Genomic DNA, 26,189 nt, shown 5'->3' with positions numbered 1-26,189 from the left:
CTGCAACGGGCACCTGCTTTATTTCTCTACTTGAAGCAGCTAAAGCCAGTGAAGGGAGGAATGAATTTCTTTGTCACTTGGCAAGAGATCTATGGAAACAAAAGTTCAAGAAAGTTAAGGAACTAATTAAATCAAAGCTTACTTCCAGGGCCCTCTCCAGAATGCTTTTGGACATAGTTTTTACAAAGGCGGACCTTGATGCTTATGCTTTTGCAAAGCCTTCTGATATTCTTTATCATGGTACAAGATTGATTTACAGCTCAGGATAACATAAGCAAAAATGAAGTGATCCTTGATCCAAGGGGCTTGTTATCTGAATTTCAAGTGCAGGGAACATTAGACTGGCTGAGCATCCTTGACCCGGAATCCCAAAAAGCCAAAATACTCTAAAATCTGAAATTGTCCACAGGAGTGACTGATATAGCAACATCTTTGCTTTCTGATGGTTCAGTGTACACAAACTTTATTCCATGTGCAAAATTATTTAAAAGAATGTGTATACAATTATCTTCAGGAGCCCCCAGTGGCACAGCTGGTTAAACCACTGCACCGCTGAACTTGGTGACCAAAAGGTCAGCAGTTCGAATCCAGGGAGTGGGGTGAGCTCCTGCTGTAAACCCCAGCTTCCGCCAACTGAGCAGTTCAAAAACATATAAATGTGAGTAGATCAATAGGTACCACTTCTGCGGGAAAGTAACAACACTCCATTCAGTAATGCCGGCCACATGACCTTGGAGGTGTCTATGGACAACGCCGGCTCTTCCGCTTAGAATGGAGATGAGCACCAACCCTCACAGTTGGACACAACTAGACTTAAGTAAAGGTAAAGGTTTCCCCTGATGTGAAGTCCAGTCATGTCTGACTCTGGGGGTTGGTGCTCATCTCCATTTCTAAGCCGAAGAGCCAGCGTTGTCCGTAGACACCTCCAAGGTCACGTGGCCAGCATGACTGCAACTAGACTTAATGTCAGGGGAAAACCTTTACTTTTACCTATATGTATAAGACGTACATGAAACATAAATGAATTTTGTGTTTAATCTGGCATCCCTTTCCCAAGATTATGTACATGCACGAATTTCAAAATCTGAACAAAACTTCTGGACCCAAACATTTTGGATAAGGGATGCTCGGCCTGCAGCAGGTGGAACTATATGTAATTCTGGCAAACAATTATTTCACTCCCATTAAAGGAAATAGATATATATTATGCTGGAGGGGGGAGGATACTGCCAAAATGACAAATATCATTCAAATTCCTCCCTTCTGTTTAATATTTGAGCCCCTATCCATCTTCTCACCTCCTTGTTTCTCTACTCTTTCCAATACTATGGAGCATAAATAGGGGAAACACAAATATGTTGGCACTACAGCCTGGAAAAGTAGTGAACTACTCATGGTACTAGTAGGTACCATTTCTTTCTAGTTCTGAGACCTCGGAGAGAGAAGGGGGAAGGGAAAAATTAGGAGGAAAAACCAAACAAAAATGCCTGGAGAAATCATTATTTGTTGGACGTGGATAAATAATAGCAATAATTTATAAGCAAGTACAGACCAGCTAGAACAGACTACAGAAGCTTTTCTTTGCCTACGTCTATAGGGAAGGACAAGGTCCCATCCTTCTTCTCCTGATGGGTTAGAATTATAGACTTGGGAAAGACCCCATGGACCATCTAGTGAGTCTAGTCTAACCCCTTGTCATGCTGGAAAAGCAGAAAGGACCCCCAACAAATGTTTAAAAGCCTCCAAGAAAGGAGCCTACACCACATTCCCAGGCAGAGAGTTCCACTGTTGAACAGTGCTCACGGTCAGGGTGTTTTCCCTAACGTTCAGATGAAATCTCCTTTCCTGTAATTTTGACTAATTGTTCCATTGGGTCCTAGTCTCCAGGGCAACTGAAAAAAAGCCTGCTCCCTCTTCCTTGTGACATCCTTTCCCATATTTATACATGGCTATCATGTCTCCTTTCCTACAGGCTAAACATAGGTAAAGATAAAGGTTTCCTCTGACATTAAGTCTAATTGTGTCCAACTCTGGGGGTTGGTGCTCATCTTCATTTCTAAGCCGAAGAGCCGGCATTGTTTGTAGACACCTCCAAGATCATGTGGCTGGCATGACTACATGGAGCACCGTTACCTTCCCGCTGGAGCAATACCTATTGATCTACTCACATTTGTACGTTTTCGAAATGCTAGGTTGGCAGGAGCTGGGGCTAACACCAGGAACTCACCCCGCTCCCCAGATTCAAACTGCCAACCTTTCATTCAGCAAGTTTAGCAGCTCAGCGGTTTAATCCGCTGCGCCATCGGGAGCTCCAGGCTAAACATACTGAGCTCTTTAAGCCACTCCTCATAGGGCATGGTCTCTAGACCTTTTTCTATTGACATAACCAAAGAACCCCTTCTTACTGCTTTTAATCTCTCTGGCAAGCTTGAGTTCATTTTGTGCCTTAGCCTTATGAACCTTTTCCCTACATATGTTGGTTATTTGTTTGAATTCCTCTTTGGTGATTTCCCTCCTTTTCCATTTCTTGTACACGTCCCTTTGAAATCTTAGCACAGCTGAATGTTCTTTGGATATCCTTTCTGGTTTCTTTAGACTTCTCTTTTTTTTTTTTCCTCTCCGTTTGCAATTGTGCCTTCAGAATCTCACTTTTAAGAAGCTCCCATCCATTATTAACTCCCTTCTCTTTGAGTATTCCTGTAGTTGAAGGCAGACGGCTTTTGCACTTTAAACTCAGTTTGCACCAACAAAAATAACCCAGGGACGGAGGTTGAGGAAATGGGAGGAAGAGAGAAACCGGGACATTTTAAAAGCAGTTGAAAAAGTGAGACAACAGAGAATGAACCAGGATTCTCCCCCACAGTTGGAGAGTATCTTCACACATTTCTCACTTTCGGGAAGCCATGTGATCCAGAGATTTTTGTGGTTTCTCCCACTTTTGGTCATGGTTCTGCCAACAGAGACTAATCAGATCCAAACAGCATACTATTTTAGGAAACATGCAAACATTTTCCTCTTTAAATAGGCCTTTGGTCGAAATGTTTTCATAACTCTTGAATGTTGTTTTAAATAGATTTGACTTGCTCAGTGTCTTGATTTCCCTTTTTGGGGAAGTGGGTGGAATATAAGCCTCCAAAACAAAGCATGACGCGAAGGTCTCCGTACAGATGTACCTTAACATTTCCAAAGTTATGATACTTAATTCTGTGTTGCCATTGCCGCTTCAGCAACTAATCAATCATTAAAATATAATGAAGAATAGCTAGGGGACAGTTCCTTTCTGTGGAAGTTGAAAGGAACTATTGCATCCCATTCCACATCTAGCCTACAAGCTAGATTTGCATCAAATGAACGGTAAATGCCAACCCCCCTTTATCTTAGGTGTTTCCTCTGATTAAAAAAGACCTCATCGATATGGAAACAAATAGGAGTGACATTTCTGGAAAACCAGATAAAACAGAAGCTGACGAAGCTGCCTTTTTAAATACATATGAGTTAGCTTTTTAAACAAATTGTGTAAGTACTTAAACATGGGTGAGTCTAATGTAAATCACAGTATGAGTTAGAAAGGACCACAAGGGTCATCCAATCCAACCCCATTCTGCCATGCTGGAAGACACAACACTATGTAACATGATCTTGTTCCTAGGTTATGAATGTCATTTCCTAATTGGTTCTATCATAAAAACATGGAAAAGGTTTATTAAACTGCAAAAACTTTGTTTTGGGGAACATCTTGCAGCACAATTTGCTATAGTTTTTCACTGAATGTTTCATAGCCTTTATGAGAGTCACAAAAATGAGGTTTCTGGAGCATAACAACTACAGTAGAGTCTCACTTATCCAAGCCTCGCTTATCCAAGTTTCTGGATAATCCAAGCCATTTTTGTAGTCAATGTTTTCAATATATCGTGATATTTTGGTGCTAAATTCGTAAATACAGTAATTACAACATAACATTACATCGTATTGAACTGCTTTTTCTGTCAAATTTGTTGTAAAACATGATGTTTTGGTGCTTAATTGTAAAATCATAACCTAATTTGATGTATAATAGGCTTTTCCTTAATCCCTGCTTATTATCCAAGATATTCACTTATCCAAGCTTCTGCCGGGCCATTTAGCTTGGATAAGTGAGACTCTACTGTACTTTCAAAGTAAATACTGCACAAAGTATAATTAAGGAATGTGGGCTTTAGCAGAGCAGGTTAATCACCAGCTGCAATACATTTTACCAATCAAAAGGTTGTCAGTTCGAAGCCCGGGTTGGGGTGATCACCTGACCTTCAGCCCAGCTCACAGATTGAAAACAGCTGTGAGTAGATAAATAGGTACCACTAAAGCAGGGAGGTATTTTAATGGCACCATAAGGAAATACCAGTAAGATGCCGGTAATTAAAAAAAGGAAGAAGACTGTAAACAGGGCTCTTTGACATGGAGGATGGAGCGACAGCACCCTCCCGTGGCCAAGAATCAAGCACAACCTCCAGGATGCCAAAGATGGGAAATGCCTATATACCTCTATCTATACTGTTTTCTGTCCTGCTTGTGTATAATGGCATTGAATGTTTGCCATATATCTGTTCTGTGATTCGCCCCGAGTCCCCTTCGGGGTGAGAAGGGCAGAATATAAATGCTGTAAGTAAGTAAATAAATAAATAAAGCCTACTTGTCAACATACAACTTGGCGTAATATGTTAAAGCACTGAGCTGCTGAACTTGCAGACCGAAAGGTCCCAGGTTCAGACCCCAGGAGCGGTGTAAGCTGTTAGCTCCAGCTTCTGCCAACTGAACAGTTCGAAAACATGCCAATGTGAGTAGATCAATAGGTACCGCTCCAGCAGGAAGGTAACGGCGTTCCATGCAGTCATGCCGGCCACATGACCTTGGAGGTGTCTACGGACAACGCCGGCTCTTCGGCTTAGAAATGGAGATGAGTACCAACCCCCTGAGTCGGACACGACTGGACTTAACCTCAGGGGAAACTTTTACCTTTACCTTTACTTGTCAAACATCTTTTACTATCTTACTGAGGATAACAGTAAAAACAATGAAAAGGTCTCTATATATACCAGTATATTCAAGTAAGTCTCACAGTGCTTCATTTCAGGATAAATATTCATGGGATTTGTTCAGAATTGCACTGTTTTAAATATTACTACTACTGTCTGTTTTCTGCACTCAAACACATGCAGCGAGTAAATTTAAAACCGCTATGGAAACCAGATCTATTTTCACAGTCTTAGGGGAAAGAAACTTGCAAAACGAAACATGTGAATCTTGGGACAAATAGCTTTGTGACTATAGTAAGACCGCCACATTTAATGTAGAACTAAATGCCATGCTTAGGCTAAAGCCTTTGCCTAAGCATTACCTAAACAGCGGTTCCCAAACCTTTTCAGTCATAGTACCCTCCAAAAGACATTTATTTTCTATTAAACGCTAACTCTATCCCTGATTTGTTTAATCAAAATATATACTCTGGATCATTTCACACCAATTAAAGTACATTTCCCCATTGCCTATATAATATCTAGTTTTGGAGTACATTTTACTCTTAGTATTTTATGAATAATATAATAATAATAAAATAACAACAACAATTTATTTGTATGCTTTGTATTCTTATTTTTTGTATCCTAATATTCCAGGTGTCTTTCATCTCAAAAACTGTAGAAGAAAAAAAAAAAAAGTGGAATCAATATGAAAATGTGAGTCACACTTGTTCAGATTTTTTTTTCATGTCAGGAGCCACTTGGGAAACTACAAGTTGCTTTTGGTGTGAGAGAATTGGCTATCTGCAAGGACGTTACCCAGGGGACGCCTAGATGTTTGATGTTTTACCATCCTTCTCTTATGTTCCCGCATGGCGAGCTGGAGCTGACACAGGGAGCTCATCTGTGCTATCCCTGGATTTGAACTGGCAACCTTCAGGTCAGCAACCCAACCTTCAAGTCAGCAGTCCTGCCGGCACAAAGGTTTAACCCATTGCACCACCAAGGGCTCCGTATTACAGATGGAAATAAAATGTTGAAAATGTGAATCTACCCTGTTTGCCCGAAAATAAGACATCTCCAGAAAATAAGACCTAGTAGAGGTTTTGCTGAATTGCTAAATATAAGGCCTCCCCCGAAAATAAGACCTAGCAAAGATTTTGTTTAGAAGCATGGCCATCGAACAGAACACCAGAGCATGCAGGATTGATAAATGCACGTACCATATACATGGAAATAATGGTAGTAACAAGAAATTATTGACAGGATTCACAATTTGTCTGGTTATGCTGGTTTGTGATGACAACTACTGTACAGTATATAATAAATGTTCATTTTTTTGTTCAACAATAAATGTGAATTCTTCTTCATGGAAAAATAAGATATCCCCTGAAAATAAGACCTAGCACATCTTTGGGAGCAAAAATTAATATAAGACACTGTCTTATTTTCGGGGAAACGCGGTAGTAACTGCATACCTGATAGCAATAGTATTAGTTGTAGCCCGAAATAGTTATTACGGAGGCTGTAAATCAAATAGTTGGCCTTGGGTGGCTTTATTTTAAAAATTATTTATTTAAAAATCCATTTTAAATGTGATTGTAATGACTTTTCGCAGAGCCCAAGATGCTTTCTATGGAACTCTAGGGTTATGCGGAACACAATTTGGGAACCGCTGACCTAGATCACAACTCCCATGAAAAATGAATATAGCTGGGATAAAGCCGACCTGGGAAGCCACGTTGATATAAAAAGCACAGCAGAAGGCCTCTTCTATTAGAGAGAAAAGGCCGAAAACCAGTCTCAGTTAACAAGGCTTTGAAAAAGCTGAGAGAGAACTGGAAGGTGTCCCATTCCTCTTGTTGGATGTGCTGCTCGGGGAATGCGGCTGGAATGCCAGCTGATTGTTCTCCACTGAAAAGAACCAGCAAAGCACTGTGCCCTGGCTTCTACTGGTGCTGCAACTGCATGGATTGTGTTTTAATATCTGACCCGATTTTAATTGAGATAAGACATCCAGGAAGCAGGATTCGGTAAGGAGAACGGCTCTACCTCCGCCAGTAGAATTATGAACTGGAGGGCTGGGGAGGAAAAAAAAACTGGGTCTAAAAATAAACCACATTAGAAGGGAATGTGGGAGGGAAAAGGCTCACCTATCCCCACATTTGGTTCTTTTGCATGGACGGTTAACTTCAACTGATCAGATCGCTAGAACTGAGGGAAATAAAATCTGTTTTCCGGAGACTGGGAGAAAACGAGAAATGAACAGAGTATAGAGGGAATGAATAAAGAAAGGCCATTTTCTCCTAGAACACTAAAACTTGGAGTCCTCCATTAAAGTCCATTAGCAGAGCAAGTTTAGGACACATAATTGACTCATGAAAGGCATTGCCAGAACACACTGGAATGGACAATAAGACAGATAGAGCACAGGTTTATCAAGGTCAGTTGCTTACTGGCATTGAGAGCCTACAGTGGGAATCCCATGCTTAAATGCAATACAACTCATGTGTTGTGACTCAGCCTTTGCCTTTGTGTGACTCTGATGAGGATTCTGGGATGCAAGTGCATAATGATGGGATTCAGGTTCCGGATGAGTTTCAAGATGACTTTGATGGGAATTATGGGATTCAGGTGCAGAGTGTTCCTGCTGTGGGAGATGAAGAGCAGGGAGTTTTTCCCATTGGAAGAAATGATGTTGTTTCTGATGATGGGTTTCAGGTGCAAGAAGCAGAAGGGGAGAGCAGCTCTGATAACACTAACGAGCTCAGTGACTTTGACAGCCTTGACAATGAGGCCGCTGAGCTCGATTGCGCTAGTCAGCTGGAATTCGGGGGTTGCGTAGAAGTGAATAGCAAGTAAGAGGGAGTTCAAAGGGCAAAGTAACGCCTTTATGTTATGCTATTAAAACAGTCTGTTGAGAGGGAGAAATTTGTCAAAGCAATTTCCTTGCTTGCATCAAGAACCAAATCTGCTTTCCTGTATTACTTTGCAGTTTGGATGTATCCACGTTTCTGGGACTTTGACTTCGTTTTAAGGACCTTGTTTCATGCCTAATGTTTCCATGGATTTTGTAACTATTTACTGGAACTGAACTTTTACCTTTTATGATCTATCTTTTCCTTATTTTCTAATAAACTACAAAAGACTATGTTCTGTATACTGCCTGGTGTCTCTACGGTAGCAAGGTGAAGCTAACCTGAGGTGCGACATCATGTCAGAGAGGTAGGGAAGTTGCCTTTTTTGGATGTCTACCTGTAGACCAGTGGTTCCCAACCTTTTTTTGACCAGGGACCACTTGACCGGGCAACACTTTGAGCAGGTTCCACTCTCCAACATTAGTACCAAAAGGGTTACAAATCAGTTTTTGGTCAACTTTAGATTCCGTTTGGTTATTTGGGGTGCTGATTCAGAAAACTGCATTGGATATACTACATCAGTTCTAGTTTCTGATACAGAACATATGCCATCCAGTGGTTGCCATCTGCTCGCCCACAGAAAACCATATTTAATCATCTAGAGCTGATTTTCCCCGCATGTCTCACGGACCTTGTTTTAGGTCTCGGCCGCGGCCCACAGGTTGGGAACCACTGCTGTAGACAGTAAGACCATTGGCTGCACTCCTTGGGAAATATGTATTAAGAGATGTAGTCCCAAAGGGTAAGTTTTATACTCTCTGCTCTGAGAACAGTTCAGTGGGCACACAGCTTTGGACTTTGTCATGTCACACACTTCCAGCCTGAGTTCTTCAGGATTTAATAATAAAAACTTACGTTGTAAAATGGGATCGGGATCATGAAAAAAGATCTCGCATCAGACTCACAAAAGCAATCGTAAAATAGGTCCAGCACAACTAAATCTACTCATGCCCAGGTTTCCATCTCAACTTATTTTTAATTAATAGTGCAAACTGCATTGAAAAAGATCTAAACAACAGAACATTATCTGAGGATACACAATCCAAAAACTTTCAATTTGCCACTTGAACAGTCTTCTAAATTGAATGTAGCTTGCTTTTAATTCACAACCCATATAGTCCAAGTAATCCAGTATTAGTGAACTGTAACATGTACCACAGTGTAATTTTTTTTAAAGCATAGGATGTATCAAGTAGTTTGCTGTATAGGGCATGCTCACGTACCTGCGAACAACCAGTTTCAGTGTCTTGCAGGAGCCTTTCACTAAAGAGATGGCTTTCTGCCTGGAGCTGCTCAGATTCACCTCATTGATGTTCACCACCTCATCTCCAGGCTGTAGCTTTGAGTTCAGTGAATCTGCTTTCCCTCCTTCTTCAATCTGGGATAGGTGGAGAGAAAAAGACAAAATCAGAGCCATAGTTTCAACATTGTTGTCTCTGCTCAGTTCTTCATTCCCATTTAAACAAAATAATTGTTCACTCTCTTCATTCAAATAGTTGTTCACCTTTCTCCTCATGTGGAACTGAAGTCAGTGCTGATGGACAAGGAGGCTGGTACAAATTCCTGAAGTCTGGAAGTCAATAGAGGAAAGGAAGTGTCACCTCTAAACCTTCTCTTCTCCAAACTAAATATATCCAGTTCCCTAAAGGCATAGCTTCCAGACCTTTTAACACCTTGGTCTCCCTTTGGTGGACATATTCCTGTTTGCCAATATCCTTCTTGAACTGTGGGCCCAGTGCTCCAGATGAGATCTGGCCATGGCACAATAGAATAGAACTATTATTCCTCTTGAGCTAGATCAGTGGTTCCCAACCTTTGGTCTTCCAAGTATTTTGGACTTCAGTTCCCACAATTCCTAACAGCTGGTAAACTGGCTGGGATTTCTGGGAGCTGAAGTCCAAAACACCTGGAGGTTGGGAACCACTGAACTAGATGTGATATTCTATCGCTGCAGCCTAGAATCTCAATGGCTCTTAAAGCTGCCGCATCACATTGCTGAATCACATTCAGCTTGTGGTCTTACTGAGACTTCTAGAGCCTCTTGACATGCTAGATCAGTGGTTCTCAACCTGTGGGTCCCCAGTTGTTTTGGCCTACAACTCCCAGAAATCCCAGCCAATTTATCAGCTGTTAGGATTTCTGGGAGTTGAAGGCCAAAACATCTGGAGAACCACAGGTTAGGAACCATTCTGCTAGATCCTATTCACATGCATTGCTGGCAAACCAAGTGTTGCCCATCTTTTGTCTGTGCATTTCATTTTGTCTGCCAAAGTGTAATATCTTACGTTTCTTCCCTATTCTATGGCTTATATTCCTTAGCTATGCAGCTTCTCTCTTATTAAGAATAAACATATACATCATCATCATCATCATCATCATCATCATCATGTATTCAATGGCTCTGGTTGAAGACCATTTAAATGCCCACCAATATGATTCTCTACAATTTTTCTGAATGACATAATAGTGAGTTTTTAAATTTCTGTGTTGAACAAAGAAGCTGCACAGACACATTACATCACTTTGATGGCTTCTGTGTGTACATACATATGCTATCTTTATCTATCTGGATAAATTTGCAGCTCTCCTGTCAAAACCCGTCAGGGCCAGCCCTACCTTATCCTCTGGGCTGCCCCAGGCAACACATTTTGTGTTTCAAGGAAGAACAGAAGATTGTTAGTCACTTTGATATTGTTGTATTTTTAGTGGCAAAGGTGCTTGTGGGTTTCCTGCTACATACGCCCAATAACTTGGCTAACATTTGGTACTATTTACCTTGACTTTAGGTGAACTGGGGTGGTGCCTTTTTGCTCTTCCTTGGTCAAAAAATTAGCTTGGGTAGGAAATTGACGGAGTCCCATATTTTGTGTTAATTTAACACTCACACCTGGGCTTAATCTGAGTTGGATTAGAAAATTCATTCAGTTAGACCAACTAAAGGATTCCTGCTATCTTCAAGCTACTGTGTACTGCACGCTAAGCAAGACTCTATTGTGAAAATGTATCTGGATGAAATATTTGCATTTAGGGTGTGGTGGCAACCCTGGGAAACACAATAGTGTGCATATGCAGCACGCAGCAGATATGATGCACAACTCTACCTTCAAACAATGATTGCAAAAGCAAACAGAAACCCAGTGGCATGCATAAGCAAAGATAGGCTTGAAGACACTGAAACCAGGAAATAGAAACATGAGATTTCAAGAGAAGAAAGGGAAAGAATTGGAGTTAGTTTTTTCATCTCAGATGGCACTATCCAAGAGACTCACTGGTATTGTTCCTGTGCATCCCTTCTTTAACATAACGTTTGCTATTAGAGACAGCAATAATTTGAAACCATGGGGTTAGGTTCCTATACCTCAAAAGAAGAAGAGGAGCAGCTCAACATATGTCAACAAACTATTCATTCAACAAAATACCTTAAAAGTCAATGAGAATTCTCTCTGATCTTTAAAGCTAAGCAAGGTCAGATCTTGTTAGAACTTGGATGGGAGACTGCCAATGAACAAGTGCTATAGGCTATAACCACCTCTGAATATTCCTTGCCTAAGAAACCCTATAAAATGCATGGGGTCACCAAAAATCAACAAGTAACTTGAAAGCACGTATACATAGGTTTTCTTGTACATTTCGTGTCTAAAGTCTGGAATTTCTATATACAAAGACCCAAACTCCTTTTTGTTTTCAATTTCCCAACTTGTGCTGTTGACCTTGGCCAGCACTCAAGTCTACTAAGAGTGGCACAGAAAAAGAAACAAAGCCCAATTTTCTGCAGGCACCAAGGATGTAAAAGGGATTGATCTTACTTATCTGACTCCTTGTGGAGACTCTGAATTCTTAATCCAATAGCAGAAAGAAGGCTTAGCCTTTAAGTTGATTTTCCACCTGCATGAGCAGAGTCATTTCTGGCTCCACCAGCGATTTCTATTTAGGAAGCAAAGAGAACCTCCTTCTCTTCTTCTCCTTACTTGACCAAGCTGGGACAATAAATAGAAATACCATGGAAGCATCAGCCACCGAAGCAGTATTTCTTGTTACTCAGGGAAAAGGTGGCATTACCATAACTCAGATGCTGAAGCTAGTAAAACTGAATACCAAAGTTTACAGACATTATGTAAACTAAGTACACATGCTTATATTTTGTTTATGCTAGCCATACGAATCAGCAAAAGAATACATAAGACTTTACCTTCTTCTTTGTAAAGTCTGCCTAAGCAATTCATTCAGTTCCCCACATTAGTTTATGCACAGTATTAAAAAAATACATGCCGAGAAACTGAAATATTAACTGTTAAAAGATATTATGGGAATATAAGGGAGGGTTTTTAGAGCTGTGGTTCCCAAACCTTTTGGATCATCAAACCCTTTCAGAAGGCTCCCCTTCCACTCCTATGGAACCCTAACTCTGGCTTGTTGTGTGTTTTCCAGGCTGTATCGACATATTCCAGAAGCATTCTCTCCTGACGTTTCACCCACATCTATGGCAGGCATCCTCAGAGGTTGTGAGGTATATGCGCAATATTAAAAAAATACATGCAGAGAAACTGAAATGTTAACTGCTAAAAGATATTATGGGAATAACTCTGTTCCTGATTTTCCCACAGAACCTTATCTCTGTCCTTAAGCATTGTGAACCCACAAAGGTCTTCCTTCTTTCATTTGCTCCTATTGCCCGAGTGTTTTGTAAAATGTTGGAGGTTTAGAAATAAATAGAAAACATTTGGAGAACAGTATAACCACAAACCTTTATTTTGGTAGAAGAAAATATTGGATATAATGACATGTATTTGTTTGGTACAGGAAAATATTGGATTCCCACTTAAATTATTTTTAAAAAACTGAAAATAGTTTTGAAATTGGGCTTTCTGTATGATAATTGTGGTGCCATTCAACTTGCTCCCTTTTGGGGGGGGGGGTGGAAGTATAAGTTGAAAAGACTGATTCGCACTGATAAGCGGACTCAACGGGGACCATTGCTAGGATAGCCTTTCCAGCTACTGACATCTATCAGTCCTCCCCAAGTCATTCAATGGTAAGAATTCAAATTTGATTTTTTAAGCAGAGGTACATGGAATTTTCATTAAATGTATATAACCTGGAATAGATTGTTTAAAACTGAGTTATAAAAATATATTCAAGATTATTTACAGAACCCATACAATGCTTTTGTGGAACCCTAAGGTTCTGCAGAATGTGGTTTGGGAACCACTGCTTTAGAGAATGGTGGTGAATTGGTGCTCCATAGACAACAGTGCTGTGGATTTTGAAGAGGCACCAATAGAGGATAAAAGGGAGAAATGTGTCAAGAGGAAGGCACGTCAAACCAACCCCTGCCAGAACCACGTTCCATCTGGAAATGTATGTCCTCACTGCAAAAGACCATGCAGATCCAGAATAGGTTTCTACAGTCACTTACAGACCCACGGTCAAGACGTACAAGACAATAATATTGACCATGAGTGGTAGCTTATGATGATGACTTCCCCAAGAGCCCCAAAGTGTCCCTGTGTGGGCACTTGGCTTTTCCTATATCTAACAAAGAAGGCAGAAAAGAACAAGGCAGTCTGGTTTCTGCTGCAACTCACCCACCCATTTGTCTTATCCTATATTCAGATCTTTATACTCAATTATCCATCTGTCACTGGATCACTAATGTTTAATAAAAAAAACTTTTAAAAACTGATACTGCATACTTTGGGAAGAAGACTAAGAGCTTGCATGTACCTGCAGGATGCTTTATTTCATATTATTATAATCTGTTGAAAACTGGTTTAAGGATCACTGTCAAAAGTGTTACTGATGTTGACGTACTGTATTTTATGTGTTGTATGGCACCATCGTGTGCTATTTGTAAGCCACTCTGCATCCCTATTGGAAGATGGTAGTGGGGTATAAATAAGTTAAAAAGGTTAAGATTTCCCCTGACGTTAAGTCCAGTCATGTCCGACTCTGGGGGTTGGTGCTCATCTCCATTTCTAAGCTGAAGAGCCAGCGTTGTCCATAGACACCTCTAAGGTCATGTGGCCGGCATGACTGCATGGAGCGCCCTTAGCTTCCTGCTGGAGTAGTTTCTATCGATCTACTCACATTTGCATGTTTTCGAACTGCTAGGTTGTCAGAAGCTGGAGCTAACAGCGGGTGCTCACTTTAACACACTGCACCACCAGGGGTTCCAAGGAATATATATATATAATGACACAGCAAACAAGATAGACACGCTGGACTTAGTATCACAAAATCACAAGTCGAACACTTCCCAAGTGTCTAGGACTGTGTGATGTATTTTCGGATGATGCGTGCAGATCCCAGTAGGGTGGCCTTTTGCAGTTGGCAGATCGTAATTTTGTCAATGTCTATTGTTTCCAAATGCCGGCTGAGATCTTTTGGCACGGCACCCAGTGTGCCCATCACCACCGGGACCACCTGCACTGGTTTCTGCCAGAGTCTTTGCAGTTCAATCTTGAGGTCCTGATAGTGGCTGAGTTTTTCCTGTTGTTTTTCCTCAATGCGACTGTCACCTGGGATGGCGACATCAATGATCCAAACCTTTTTCTTTTCCACAACTGTGATGTCTGGTGTGTTGTGTCCCAGAACTTTGTCAGTCTGGATTCGGAAGTCCCACAGTATCTTTGCGTGTTTATTATTATTATTATGACACAGCAAACAAGATAGATATGCTGGATTTTGTATCACAAAATCACAAGTCGAACACTTTCCAAGTGTCTAGGATTGTGTGATGTATTTTCGGATGATGCGTGCAGATCAAGTAGGGTAGGTTTTATATTATCATTATTATTATTATTATTATTATTATTATTATTATTATTATTATTATTATTATTATTATTATTATTGAGGCATATAAATAGGTGCATATCACAGTTCCAAGTTTTTAGACTTCAATTTGTGTTATTTGATTATTTTGCAAGTACTTTGAAGACAGGTAAACATCCACACTGTAGACCAGGGAGAAGATGAGATGTGTTCGAGGGGACGATGCAGGAGGGGTTTTTATTAACACTATCAAGTACATTTATCGCAGGGAAGAGCTTCAGACCCATGAAATTTTCACTCAATCCCCTTTTCAGAAATTAATATTCCATTAAATGATTGTGTGAGAAAAAGAGATGGGCGGATGAGTCCTGAGGGACATCGGTAGCCGTCTCTTCCTCCTTGACTTATGTGTGTCGCTTAGTGAGGAAATGCATTCTCCCAAGTTTGGTGAATTGAAACTCCATTAGCCTCTTGCTACCAGAGCCAGCAAAGATGGATTATTATGAGTTGTATCCAAGGACATCTGGAAGATTGTAGTTGCTTTGTTGTAGCGTGCCTTCAAATCATTCCCAATTTATGGTGATTCTGAGGTGAACCTATCATGGAGTTTTTTTTGGGATTGACGGTGTGAGTCCAAAATTGCCTATTGTGTGTCCATGGCTCAGAATTGTAGCCCAACACTCAAAACACTACACCACACTGGTTCGCCATAGTTTCCAGTCCCTGCATTAAAATGTATTAGCAAGCCCTCTAACTCTCCTTCCTCCATTTACCGTATATACTCAAGTGTAAGCCGACCCGAATATAAGCCGAGGCACCTAATTTTACCACGGGAAAACATTGACTCCAGTATAAGCCGAGAGTGTAAATTTCAGAAATAAAAATAGATACCAATAAAATTACATTAATAGAGGCATCAATAGGTTAAATGTTTTTGAATATTTACATAAAGTTCAAATTTAAGATAAGACTGTCCAACTCTGACCAAATCATTATTCTCATCTTCTTCAATGTAAATGTACTTATGTATCCTTTGAATTAAAATAGAGTAAAATAATACATGTAATAATAAATAGAGTAAAATAATAAATGCAAAAATAATAATAAGATCAGAGTGAAATAATAAATGTAATAATAATAATAATATAAAAATAGAGTAAAATAAATGTAATAGTAGCAACAATAATAGAGAAAAATAATACATGTAATAATAATACTAATAATAATAATAGAGAAAAATAATAAATGTACCATATATTCTCGAGTATAAGCTGACCCAAATATAAGCCAACCAGGACCCTCACCCGAGTATAAGCCGAGGGGGGCTTTTTCAGTCTTAAAAAAAGGGCTGAAAAACTAGGCTTATACTCGAGTATATACAGTATATGTTTGCACATGTTGAACATAGCCTCAACATCTCAGATGAGTTTTAGGCACTATTTATTTCAGCTGTCTAACAAGTATTGCAATGAGATTGACTTTCTAAAAATATAGGACCAGGTCAAATGTAGTAGCAAAATGCCGACAAACAATACATGGAAACAACACATAGCACTTCTTGTTAGAGAGCAACCACAACATAGTGTGACAGTGAATTCTGTTAATTAATTATACTTCTTTAAAGTCACAGTGCAATCCACACATACACACTGCTACAAGCTGTTTCTTCATTGTCTGCTACTTGCTTATTCATTCTACAGTGGCTGGGCAATGGCCCTAACCGTTACACTCTGTAAATACTGAAGGGATGTTTAATTGAATCTTTAATCTTATAATGGATCTCATTGTACTTTTTATAGAACGACAGCCACTCAAATCACATGTAGCAACATTTACTATTTGGGCAAGCAATTTGTCTCAGCAGCACTGATTTTGAGAAGTAATCTTTCCAAATCACCACAAAAAGCAAAGGAAGTACAATCAGACAAACTACAGTCCTTGGGATGTAGCAGGCACAGCGGTAGCACATGGATCAAACTTAAGAGTGTAATGGCCTATATTTGTATAATGCAGTGATTATGTATAATGCTAATCAAGATGGCCAATTGCAACATTCACACTTGCCTCAAACAGTCAAGAGTTCTTTCTCCATCCTGGACTTTCCACAGATACATAAACCCCACCTGATTAGATTCCAACAAACCTCACAACCTCTGAGGATGCCTGCCATAGATGTGGGTGAAACGTCAGGAGAGAATGCTTCTGGAACATAGCCATATACTACAGCCTGGAAAACTCACAGCAACCCAGTGATTCTGGCCATTAAAGCCTTCGACAACACAAAGAAAGAATTCGTTGATTTGGATCATAGCCATTGGGCCCCATACAATTTCACACGGATTGTATAGCATATACGTGGATCTAGGACTCCAAGAAAAACAAAATACTCCCACAAAGATTTCTGCGACAGGAAAGAATAAAACTATGTAACACGATTTCTGTTCCTGGGTTATAAATGTCACTTCTTAATTGGTTCTTCCATAAAAACATGGGAAAAGCTGTTTAAACTGCAAAAACTTTATTTTTGTGAGACATCCCGCAGCACATTTTGCTATAGTTTTTCAATATTATCTCATTGTATCTCAATCAATTCCACATACTGTACTTTGTAGCAGCCATAAAAACGAAGTTTCTGGAGTATTACAACTACAGTAGAGTCTCACTTATCCAAGCCCCGCTTATCCAATGTTCTGGATTATCCAATGCATTTTTGTAGTCAATGTTTTCAATACATCATGATATTTTGGTGCTAAATTCGTAAATACAACATATTCGCTTATCCAACATATTCGCTTATCCAACATTCTGCCGGCCCGTTTATGTTGGATAAGTGAGACTCTACTGTACTTTCAAAGTAAGTACTGCACAATTAAACAAGAATAACACTTTCAAACCAGGAACATAACATTTTTCAAGTTTTGTTACACAGTGTAATTAAAGCAAGGAACAAACAAACAAGCAGATGCATTGCAAAGGGCTAAAGCTATGAGCCTTTGCTCTTTTGAGTAAGCCCATTTGAAATCCATGGAATTTATTTCTGAGCAAACATGCGCCGGATCGCAGTTTACCAGAACATTGCAAAGCAAGGCACTCTAAGAGGGATATTAACAAAGAACGAGGAAATAAAGTACAAATGACCCTCTTTAAAGTGGGACTCAGAATTAATAGTCCCAGTGAGACCAATAAAAGCTGCCTGATGGCAAAGGTCATTCCTACCGTCCTTTCAGTTCTAATATGGGGCTTTAATGGGGATGGTCTCGCTGTTGCCCGGACAGGCTCTGCTTGCTTTTTATAAGGCACGTGCAAGGCTTTTTTACCATCAATAGAAATTCAAAGGACATGGCATGAGGCAGGCGTTGACTGTAAAGGAGGAGCGTTGACTTCATAAAATCGGTCAAATAAAACCCAGAAAATTGCCCCCTTTCATGCACTTTTAAAGCAGCAGGCGCATGTGTAGCCGGGAACACGAAGGCAGAAAAGCTGGCAATGCTCATACAATGGCAAAACATCTCTGCTTGTTTTAGATGTTTATTTGCTTAACTTTTTATGTTAACTTTTATGTTAACACCACATAAAATGGCCCAGAACGAAGTCATAACTGGTTGATCTCTTGGCTTGAGGAAATTCTGTCTTCATTATAGACATAAAATCTTTCCTTGTGTTCGGTCAAATTATTTGGCCTTTCGAAACCAGAGGTGTCTTCTTAGAATTTCCTAGATCTCAGGTATAAGTTTTCACTATAATCTGCTATCTACTGTGTTTCCCCGAAAATAAGACAGTGTCTTATATTAATTTTTGCTCCCAAAGATGCACTAGGTGGGACCGGGCTGTGGCGCAGGCTGGTGAGCAGCCTGCTGCAATAAATCACTCTGACCATGAGATCATGAGTTCGAGGCCAGCCCGTGGCGGGGTGAGCACCTGCCAATTGAAAAAATTAAAAAATAGCCCCTGCTCATTGCTGACCTAGCAACCCGAAAGATAGTTGCATCTATCAAGTAGGAAATAAGGTACCACTTATAAAGTGGGGAGGCAAATTTAACTAATTTACGACTTTGGAATGAGGAAGTGCCGTCACAGTGGATGATGAAGCAGCTGCTCCCCCCTGTGGCCAGAATCGAACATCCCCTCAGGAGAAGGTTAAATTGCCTCTGCGTCTGTCTCTGTCTCGGTTCTATGTGTATTTGGGCATTGAATGTTTGCCCTATATGTATATAATGTGATCCGCCCTGAGTCCCCTTCGGGGTGAGAAGGGCGGAATATAAATACTGTAAATAAATAAATAGGTCTTATTTTCAGGGGATGTCTTATTTTTCCTTGAAGAAGAATTCACATTTATTGTTGAACAAAAAAATGAACATTTTTTATATACTGTACAGTAATTGTCATCACAAACCATAATAATCAGACAAACTGTGAATCCTATCAAGAATTTCTTGCTACTACCATTATTTCCATGTACAACATCTATGGTACGTACATTTACCAATCCTGCATGCTCTGGTGTTCTGTTTGGCGGGCATGCTTCCAAACAAAAACTTTGCTAGGTCTTACTTTTGAGGGAGGCCTTATATTTAGTAATACAGCAAAACCTCTACTAGGTCTTATTTTCAGGGGATGTCTTATTTTCAGGGAAACCAGATGAATGGACATGACAGGGATTACAAGTTGGGAACTTCTGCACGCAAAGCAGAAGTTCCCACAACAGTCATATTTATCCATTTATTTTCATATATTTTTATTCTAGACTTGCTAGTTGCTGCAACAAAAACAACAGAGCTCAGTGCAAGGAACCCTTATGGTTTCTTAAGAGGTTCGACAAATATCATAATTTTTGAGCAGGGATTTCCTGGGACCTATAAGTTTTATACAGGGTTCCCAGAGACCTGGAAATTATTTCAAGGATTCTTTTAGAATAAAAAGATTGAGAAACACTGCCTAGAGATACCTTAAACACTATTTTTTTTTCATGGTATAAGCTTTCATGCATAAGACTTTGGTAGTTATTGAGAAGCAAATGTGGTTTATGACAAATATGCACCAGACTACAGCAATGATGCAAAAACAACATTCGAAAGTCGCTAGAACAGACCTGAAATATCCTTACATAAATTATTTGTTTTATATATATGTGTGTGTGTGTGTGTGTATGTGTGTGTATTTAAAAATTGCCCATATATAACCAAAATGCAGTAATATGGCAGCCACTAATAAAACAAGGGGGGGCTGCTCTAATTTATCCTTCTATTGAACCCCAGCACTGGCAGATACACATTACTGATTGCAAATGTGTGTGCTTATTAGGTTATCTTGCAGCTCCTGGTAATGCAATGGCTTAAACCCTTGTACTGGCAGGACTTTTGACTGAAAAGTTGGGGGTTGAATCTGGGGAGTGGAGTGAGCTCCCATCTGTCACCTCTAGCTCCCCATGCGGGGACATGAGAGAAGTCTCCCACAGGATGGTAAAACATCAAACATCTGGGCCTCCCCTGGACAACGTCCTTGTAGACGGCCAATTCTCTCACACCAGAAGCGACTTGCAGTTTCTCAAATCATTCCCGAGACAAAAAAAAATTAGGTTATCTACACTGTAGAATTAATGCAGTTTGAAACTAGCTTAGGTGCCATGGCATAATGCTATAGATCCCTGGGAACTGTAGTTTTACAAGACCTTTAGCTTTCTCTGCCAAAAATTGTTAATGCCTCACCAAACTACAACTCCCATGTATCCATACCATTCTGCCATAGCAGTTAAAGTGATGTCAAGCTGCATTAATTCTACAATGTAGATGCACCGATAATCCCATTATGCTGTATGCAAATGTATTGCAATATAGCTGTTGCTATTTAAGGGTCAGTTGAATCAATCCAGGCAACTTCTTCTAGTTTGGCCTTCTGACATACCAGTCTTTTTATTAAGCAACGTTTCCCAAAGGCACCAGCATGTACTTTCAGGTGTGCGAGGAATTTTAGTAAGGGCTCTAATCTGTATACAGGTGATGACATTGATTGTATGCCCAGGTAATTTCCATGCAGGAAACAGTGTGGCCTTCTTTGCTTCTATAGTTCTTAGCCTCACCTGCTCATTCCATTCTGTTGCTTCATTCGATGATGCAAATATGATCCTGTTTGGACTCTGGTGGTTTTCATGGTGACGTGTATTCAAGGGCTTTATAGAACTGCATGGCAGCTATTCTCTCTTACCTTTTGCCCAGCAACCTCCTTCGCTTAAGTATACAGAGCTGCCACCAACACTTATCATAGTGTTAACATTTGTTCTGCAGTCTAATGATTGCCAGAAATTAAAGTGTATGAAAAAGAGAACTAAGGGCATATCAGTTTAATAGTGGTCCCTTAGAGTCAACACATCCATGGCTTGCCTTTATATCTGCTCAGATCCATAAGGGATCCAGTCATGGCAAATACTGGTGTCACCGATCTGCAATTGGCTGGCCAAAAACAGTTCTCCGATACTGGCATTTTGGGAACATTGGCAGGAATATAAATCCCTACAATCCTAGAAGATCAGATGAATACAAATAATTCAATCCAGGATAAATATATTAGGTAATATATTCAGTAGAGTCTCACTTATCCAACATAAACGGGCCAGCAGAATGTTGGATAAGCGAATATGTTGGATAATAAGGAGGGATTAAGGAAAAGCCTATTCAATATCAAATTAGGTTATGATTTTACAAATTAAGCACCAAAACATCATGGTATATAACAAATTTGACAAAAAAATAGTTCAATAAGCAGTAATGCTATGTTGTAATTACTGTATTTATGAATTTAGTACCAAAATATCACGATGTATTGAAAACATTGACTACAAAAATGCATTGGATAATCCAGAATGTTGGATAAGTGAGACTCTACTGTATATATATCCTGGAGCCCCCAGTGGTGCAGAGGATTAAACTGCTGAGCTGCTGAACTTGCTGACCAAAAGGTTGGCGGTTTGAATCCGGGGAGCAGGGTAAGCTCCTGCTGTTAGCCCCACCTTCTGCCAACCTAGCAGTTCAAAATCATGCAAATATATTAGGTAATATATACTGTATATCCTGGAGCCCCCAGTTGTGCAGTGGATTAAACTGCTGAGCTGCTGAACATGCTGATCAAAAGGTTGGCAGTTCAAATCTGAGGAGTGGGGTGAGCTCCCTCGTTAGCCCCAGCTTCTTGCCAACCTAGCAGTTCAAAAACATGCAAATGTGAGTAGATGAATAGGTACCGCTCTGGTGGGAAGGTAATAATAATAATAATAATAATAATAATAATTTTATTCTTATACCCCGCCCCATCTCCCCGAAGAGACTCGGTGCGGCTTACATGGGGCCAAGCCCAGTCAACAACAATAAAATAACACCATAAAACAGATTAAAAACAATGAAAACCAGTCATAAAAATTCACATATAAGGACAAAAGGTAAAATCTAGATAAAATCAGGATGCTTCATGCAGTCATGCCGACCACATGACCTTGGAGATGTCTACAGACAACCCCGGCTCTTCGGCTTAGAAACTGAGTTGAGCACCAACCCCCAGTCGGACATGAGTAGACTTAATGGCAAGGTATACAAGTCTAATAAATAAATAAATAAATAAATAAATAAATAAAGGGGAAACCTTTACCTTTAATATATATGGAGAGCCCAGCCTGTGGAAGGTCTTCCAACTGATTTGGGGGTATCCTTAATCCATACCATAGATCATCCCAAACAGAGCCCCCTGGCTGTCTATGCAGACATTTCATGGGGAAGGTTGAGGAAGAAGACTAAACAACTCAGAACTTGGAAATATCCATGGGGGGGTATGTTGACAGGCTTCATGTGGAGACACCCAATTGCAGATAATAGCAAACTCCATTAAAATGAAGACCCTCTGGCCCAAGGACATCATACAGTGGCGTTGGAGGATATGGAAAATGTCTATAAAAACGTATTTTGTTGGATTAGACAAATGATATGGGAGCACCATACTGTAATTAACAAATAATGTTATTACCTCTCAAACTTTACTTTTTCTGGTGTCATTCTTTCAGTATTCCTTTTTTAAAGTAACATAAATACATAACAAGCAGCATTTACTCATTATTTTAGTAAAGAGTGTGCTGGTGATTTTTGAGTATTGTTATTTTAATTAAAGACACTGAAAACAGCTAAAAAGCTACGTGTTGCACATGACACAATGCCCAACAACTCAAAATGGGGCAGCAATAACACTATCACACTGTTGCCAAAAGGCCACTATTAATTTAAAAAGTTCTGCTTTTCTTTTCTTGACTTTTAGAGAATCATCAGACATCTATCTGCTGCCAATGCAGTGCCCATTGGGGTAGTGGAAGGTGCCCAAGGATGGTATGTGTTGGTGCCAGGTGTGAGAAATGAAGTGTTATAAATGAAGCCTTGGTTGGCATTTTCGCTCCAAAGAGCTGGTCTGTTAAGGCAGGTGTGGATCTCTCTGTGCAAGTAAGTGCTCAAAGTGAAGTTCTCCTTGATAGGAAGTGTTGGGTGAAGCCACTGGAATGTCACTGTCAGCTTGTCAATTGTCAGGACCCAGGCTGCAGAGCACCAATAACCATGCGCAGAGACCAGAATCTATCTAATATCTTTATTATAGAAATATATAAAGTCAATAAAAACAAGTGAAGAATATAGTTCAGAAGCAGACCTTTCAGATGAGGTCAAATATAGTCCAGAAATGTATTGTCCAATATAAGATATTAGAGTTCAAAGTTATAATCCACTTGACCGAAACACACAATTTGCCAAGCAAAGTGTGGGGAAATGACAGAGTCTTTAAAGTCCAATGTAGCTTGACAACAAGGCTGGAAAATAAACTTGGTTCTTGGCTAGATTCAAGACTTGAAACGAGGCAACATGAAACATGAACAGAGTCCAAAGAAGTCCGTGAAACAAGGCAAGGCTGGAAACTTGATCCGGGAAACAAGGAACTGGGGTTACGAAGTCCACACACGATCTCTGTCCTCAAGCTGAACAATTGACTCCGCAAAGTTCCCCTTGCGAGCAGCACCTATATTGGGTCTCGTTTTCCCGCCGACAGAACACTTTCCCTAGAGAACGAGAAGCGAAACCCAACTCTGTCCAGATGCATGACTCCTTAGAATTTCCCAAGGGAAGCAGACCTAATCAGCTAATTGTTTGGCAGCGATTCTCAGGCTCCGGCGATTTGCCTCCCTGGCTCCCGTATCTCTATTATAGTTGTCCCTCTGGGAAAACGGGGGGGAATTCTGCCCAAGGCCTGTTTGGCTACATTCTTGAGGACAAACATCCTCCAGGTGGATAGGCCCCGGCTCTGGCTGAAACGGCAGAAATCCCATGTTTTCCTCTTCATCTGCCACAATAGTACTAGGAACAGGACTACAAGGCCCATGAGTCATCACATCAATGCCAACACAGCATAAGCACAAAGAGAGGCGTTTATTTTTATTACATTATTTCTAGCAGTTATATAAGTGTGGGTAGGACTCAAGCCATATGATCATGTTAAATAAAATAAATAGCAGTCCAACATAAAGAAAAATACAACTGCTCTGGTTTACTATCAGTTTTGTCTCAAATGGTTTTTGCTGTTTACAATGATGTAATTAGAAGACCCAATATTAGGAGAATATTGGACTGAGTATAGTCAGAGTAGATTCACTGTGATGTCTCATGGGCCTTGTAGTCCCGTTCCTAGTACTATTGTGGCAGACAAAGAGGAAAACATGGGATTTCCACCGGTTCAGCCAGAATCGGAGCCCCTGCACCTGGAGGATGTTTGCCCTCAAGAAGTCAGCCAAACAAGCCTTGGGCAGAATTCTCCCCCGTTTTCTCGAAAGGACAATTATAATAGAGATAGAGGAGCGAGGGAGGCGAATCGCCGGAGCCTCAGAATCGCAGCCAAACAATTAGCTGATTAGGTCTGCTTCCCTTGAGAAATTCTAAGGAGTCATGCATTTGGACGGAGTTGGGTTTCACTTCTAGTTCTCCAGGGAAAGTGTTCTTCTGGCGGGAAACGAGACCCTATTTAGGTGTTTTGCCGCAAGGGAAACCTTGCGGAGTCAACTCGTCAGCTTGAGGAGTGAGATCGTGTGTGGACTTCGTAACCCCAGTTCCTTGTTTTTCCAGACCAAGTTCCAAGCCTGCCTTGTTTCACGTTTGACCGCGGACCTCGCCACGGACCTTGTTCTTGCTTCTTGTTGCCTCGTATCAAGTCTTGTCTAGCCAAGTATCAAGTTTGTTTTCCAGCCTTGTTGTCAAGCTTCAAAGGACTAAAAGACCTTGTCATCTCCCCACACTATTGCTTGGCAAAGTGTGTGTTTCGGTTATTGGATTATAACTTTGGACTCTAATATCACATATTGGACATTATTTTCCTGGACTATATTTGACCTTTCCTGAAAGGTCTACTTCTGAACTATATTCTTCACTTGTTTTTATTGACTTTATATATTCCTTTAATAAAGATATTAGATAGAATCCGGCCTCTGCGCATGGTTATTGGTGTTCTGTAGCCTGGGTCCTGACATTCACTGAAATCAGTTGAATGATTGCATAGAATTACAGGCTCATCCAGAAGGGGAAACAAACAGATTTACAGGGTTTACAAAAAGACAATTATTCTGAGTTTACTTTATTTCCACATATTCTTCCCATCCCCCTTCCCCGTTCTCACGTATTATTGTAAAGAAAGCATTTAAAGGATCAAGGACTCTTAGAAGACCAGAAGCTGTTTTAAATTGTATTGTATTAGTTTTACCATTAAGCAGTTTTGAGTATCTTTTTAGAGAGAAAAATGAGATATAAATAAAAATGATAGTAAAATAATAATAATAATAATAATAATAATAATAATAATAATAATAATAATAATAATAATGAGTCAACAGTGTGATGTGGCAACTACAAATGCCAATGCAATTCTAAGATTTAGCAATAAGAATATGGTGTTTAGAGAAGGAATTCCACTCTATTCTGCTTTGGTCAGACCTCACTTGGAGCCCTGTGTCCAATTCTGGGCACCGCAATTCAAGAAGGATATTGACAAGCTGGAACGTATCCATATCATGATCCCAAAACGATCCAAGTTTTGGAAGCCAAGCCCTATGAAGAGTGACTTAGGGAGCTGGGTATGTCCAATTTGGAGAAAAGAAGGCCAAGACAGGATGCCAGATTGAAGAAGGATCAAGCTTGTTTTCCACTGCTCGAAAATTATTTAAATATTAAGGTAAAGGTAAAGGTTTCCCCTGACGTTAAGTCCAGTCGTGTTCGACTCTGGGGGTTGGTGCTCATCTCCATTTCTAAGCCGAAGAGCTGGCGTTGTCCGTAGATACCTCCAAGATCATGTGGCCGGCATGACTGCATGGAACGCCGTTACCTTCCCGCCGGAGCAGTACCTATTGATCTACTCACATTTGCATGTTTTCAAACTGCTAGGTTGGCAGAAGCTGGGGCTAACAGCAGGCACTCATTCAGCTCCCCGGATTCGAACCTGTGACCTT

The 26,189-nt window shown here is 40.2% G+C and overlaps 1 protein-coding gene across 1 annotated transcript in view; it reads right to left on the bottom strand.

Moving 5' to 3' along the window:
• Positions 1-26,189, bottom strand: part of shroom3 (shroom family member 3) — a 259,144-nt gene that overhangs the window by 211,319 nt on the left and 21,636 nt on the right. The window contains exon 2 of the mRNA XM_003221846.4: positions 9,136-9,290. Coding sequence (XP_003221894.2) covers positions 9,136-9,290 — 155 coding nt within the window. The remainder of the gene's footprint in view (positions 1-9,135; positions 9,291-26,189) is intronic.

Source organism: Anolis carolinensis, chromosome 5 (assembly GCF_035594765.1).
Source record: "Anolis carolinensis isolate JA03-04 chromosome 5, rAnoCar3.1.pri, whole genome shotgun sequence".
In the NCBI taxonomy this organism is placed as follows: domain Eukaryota; kingdom Metazoa; phylum Chordata; class Lepidosauria; order Squamata; family Dactyloidae; genus Anolis; species Anolis carolinensis.
This window is presented reverse-complemented; position numbering and strand designations above follow the sequence as displayed.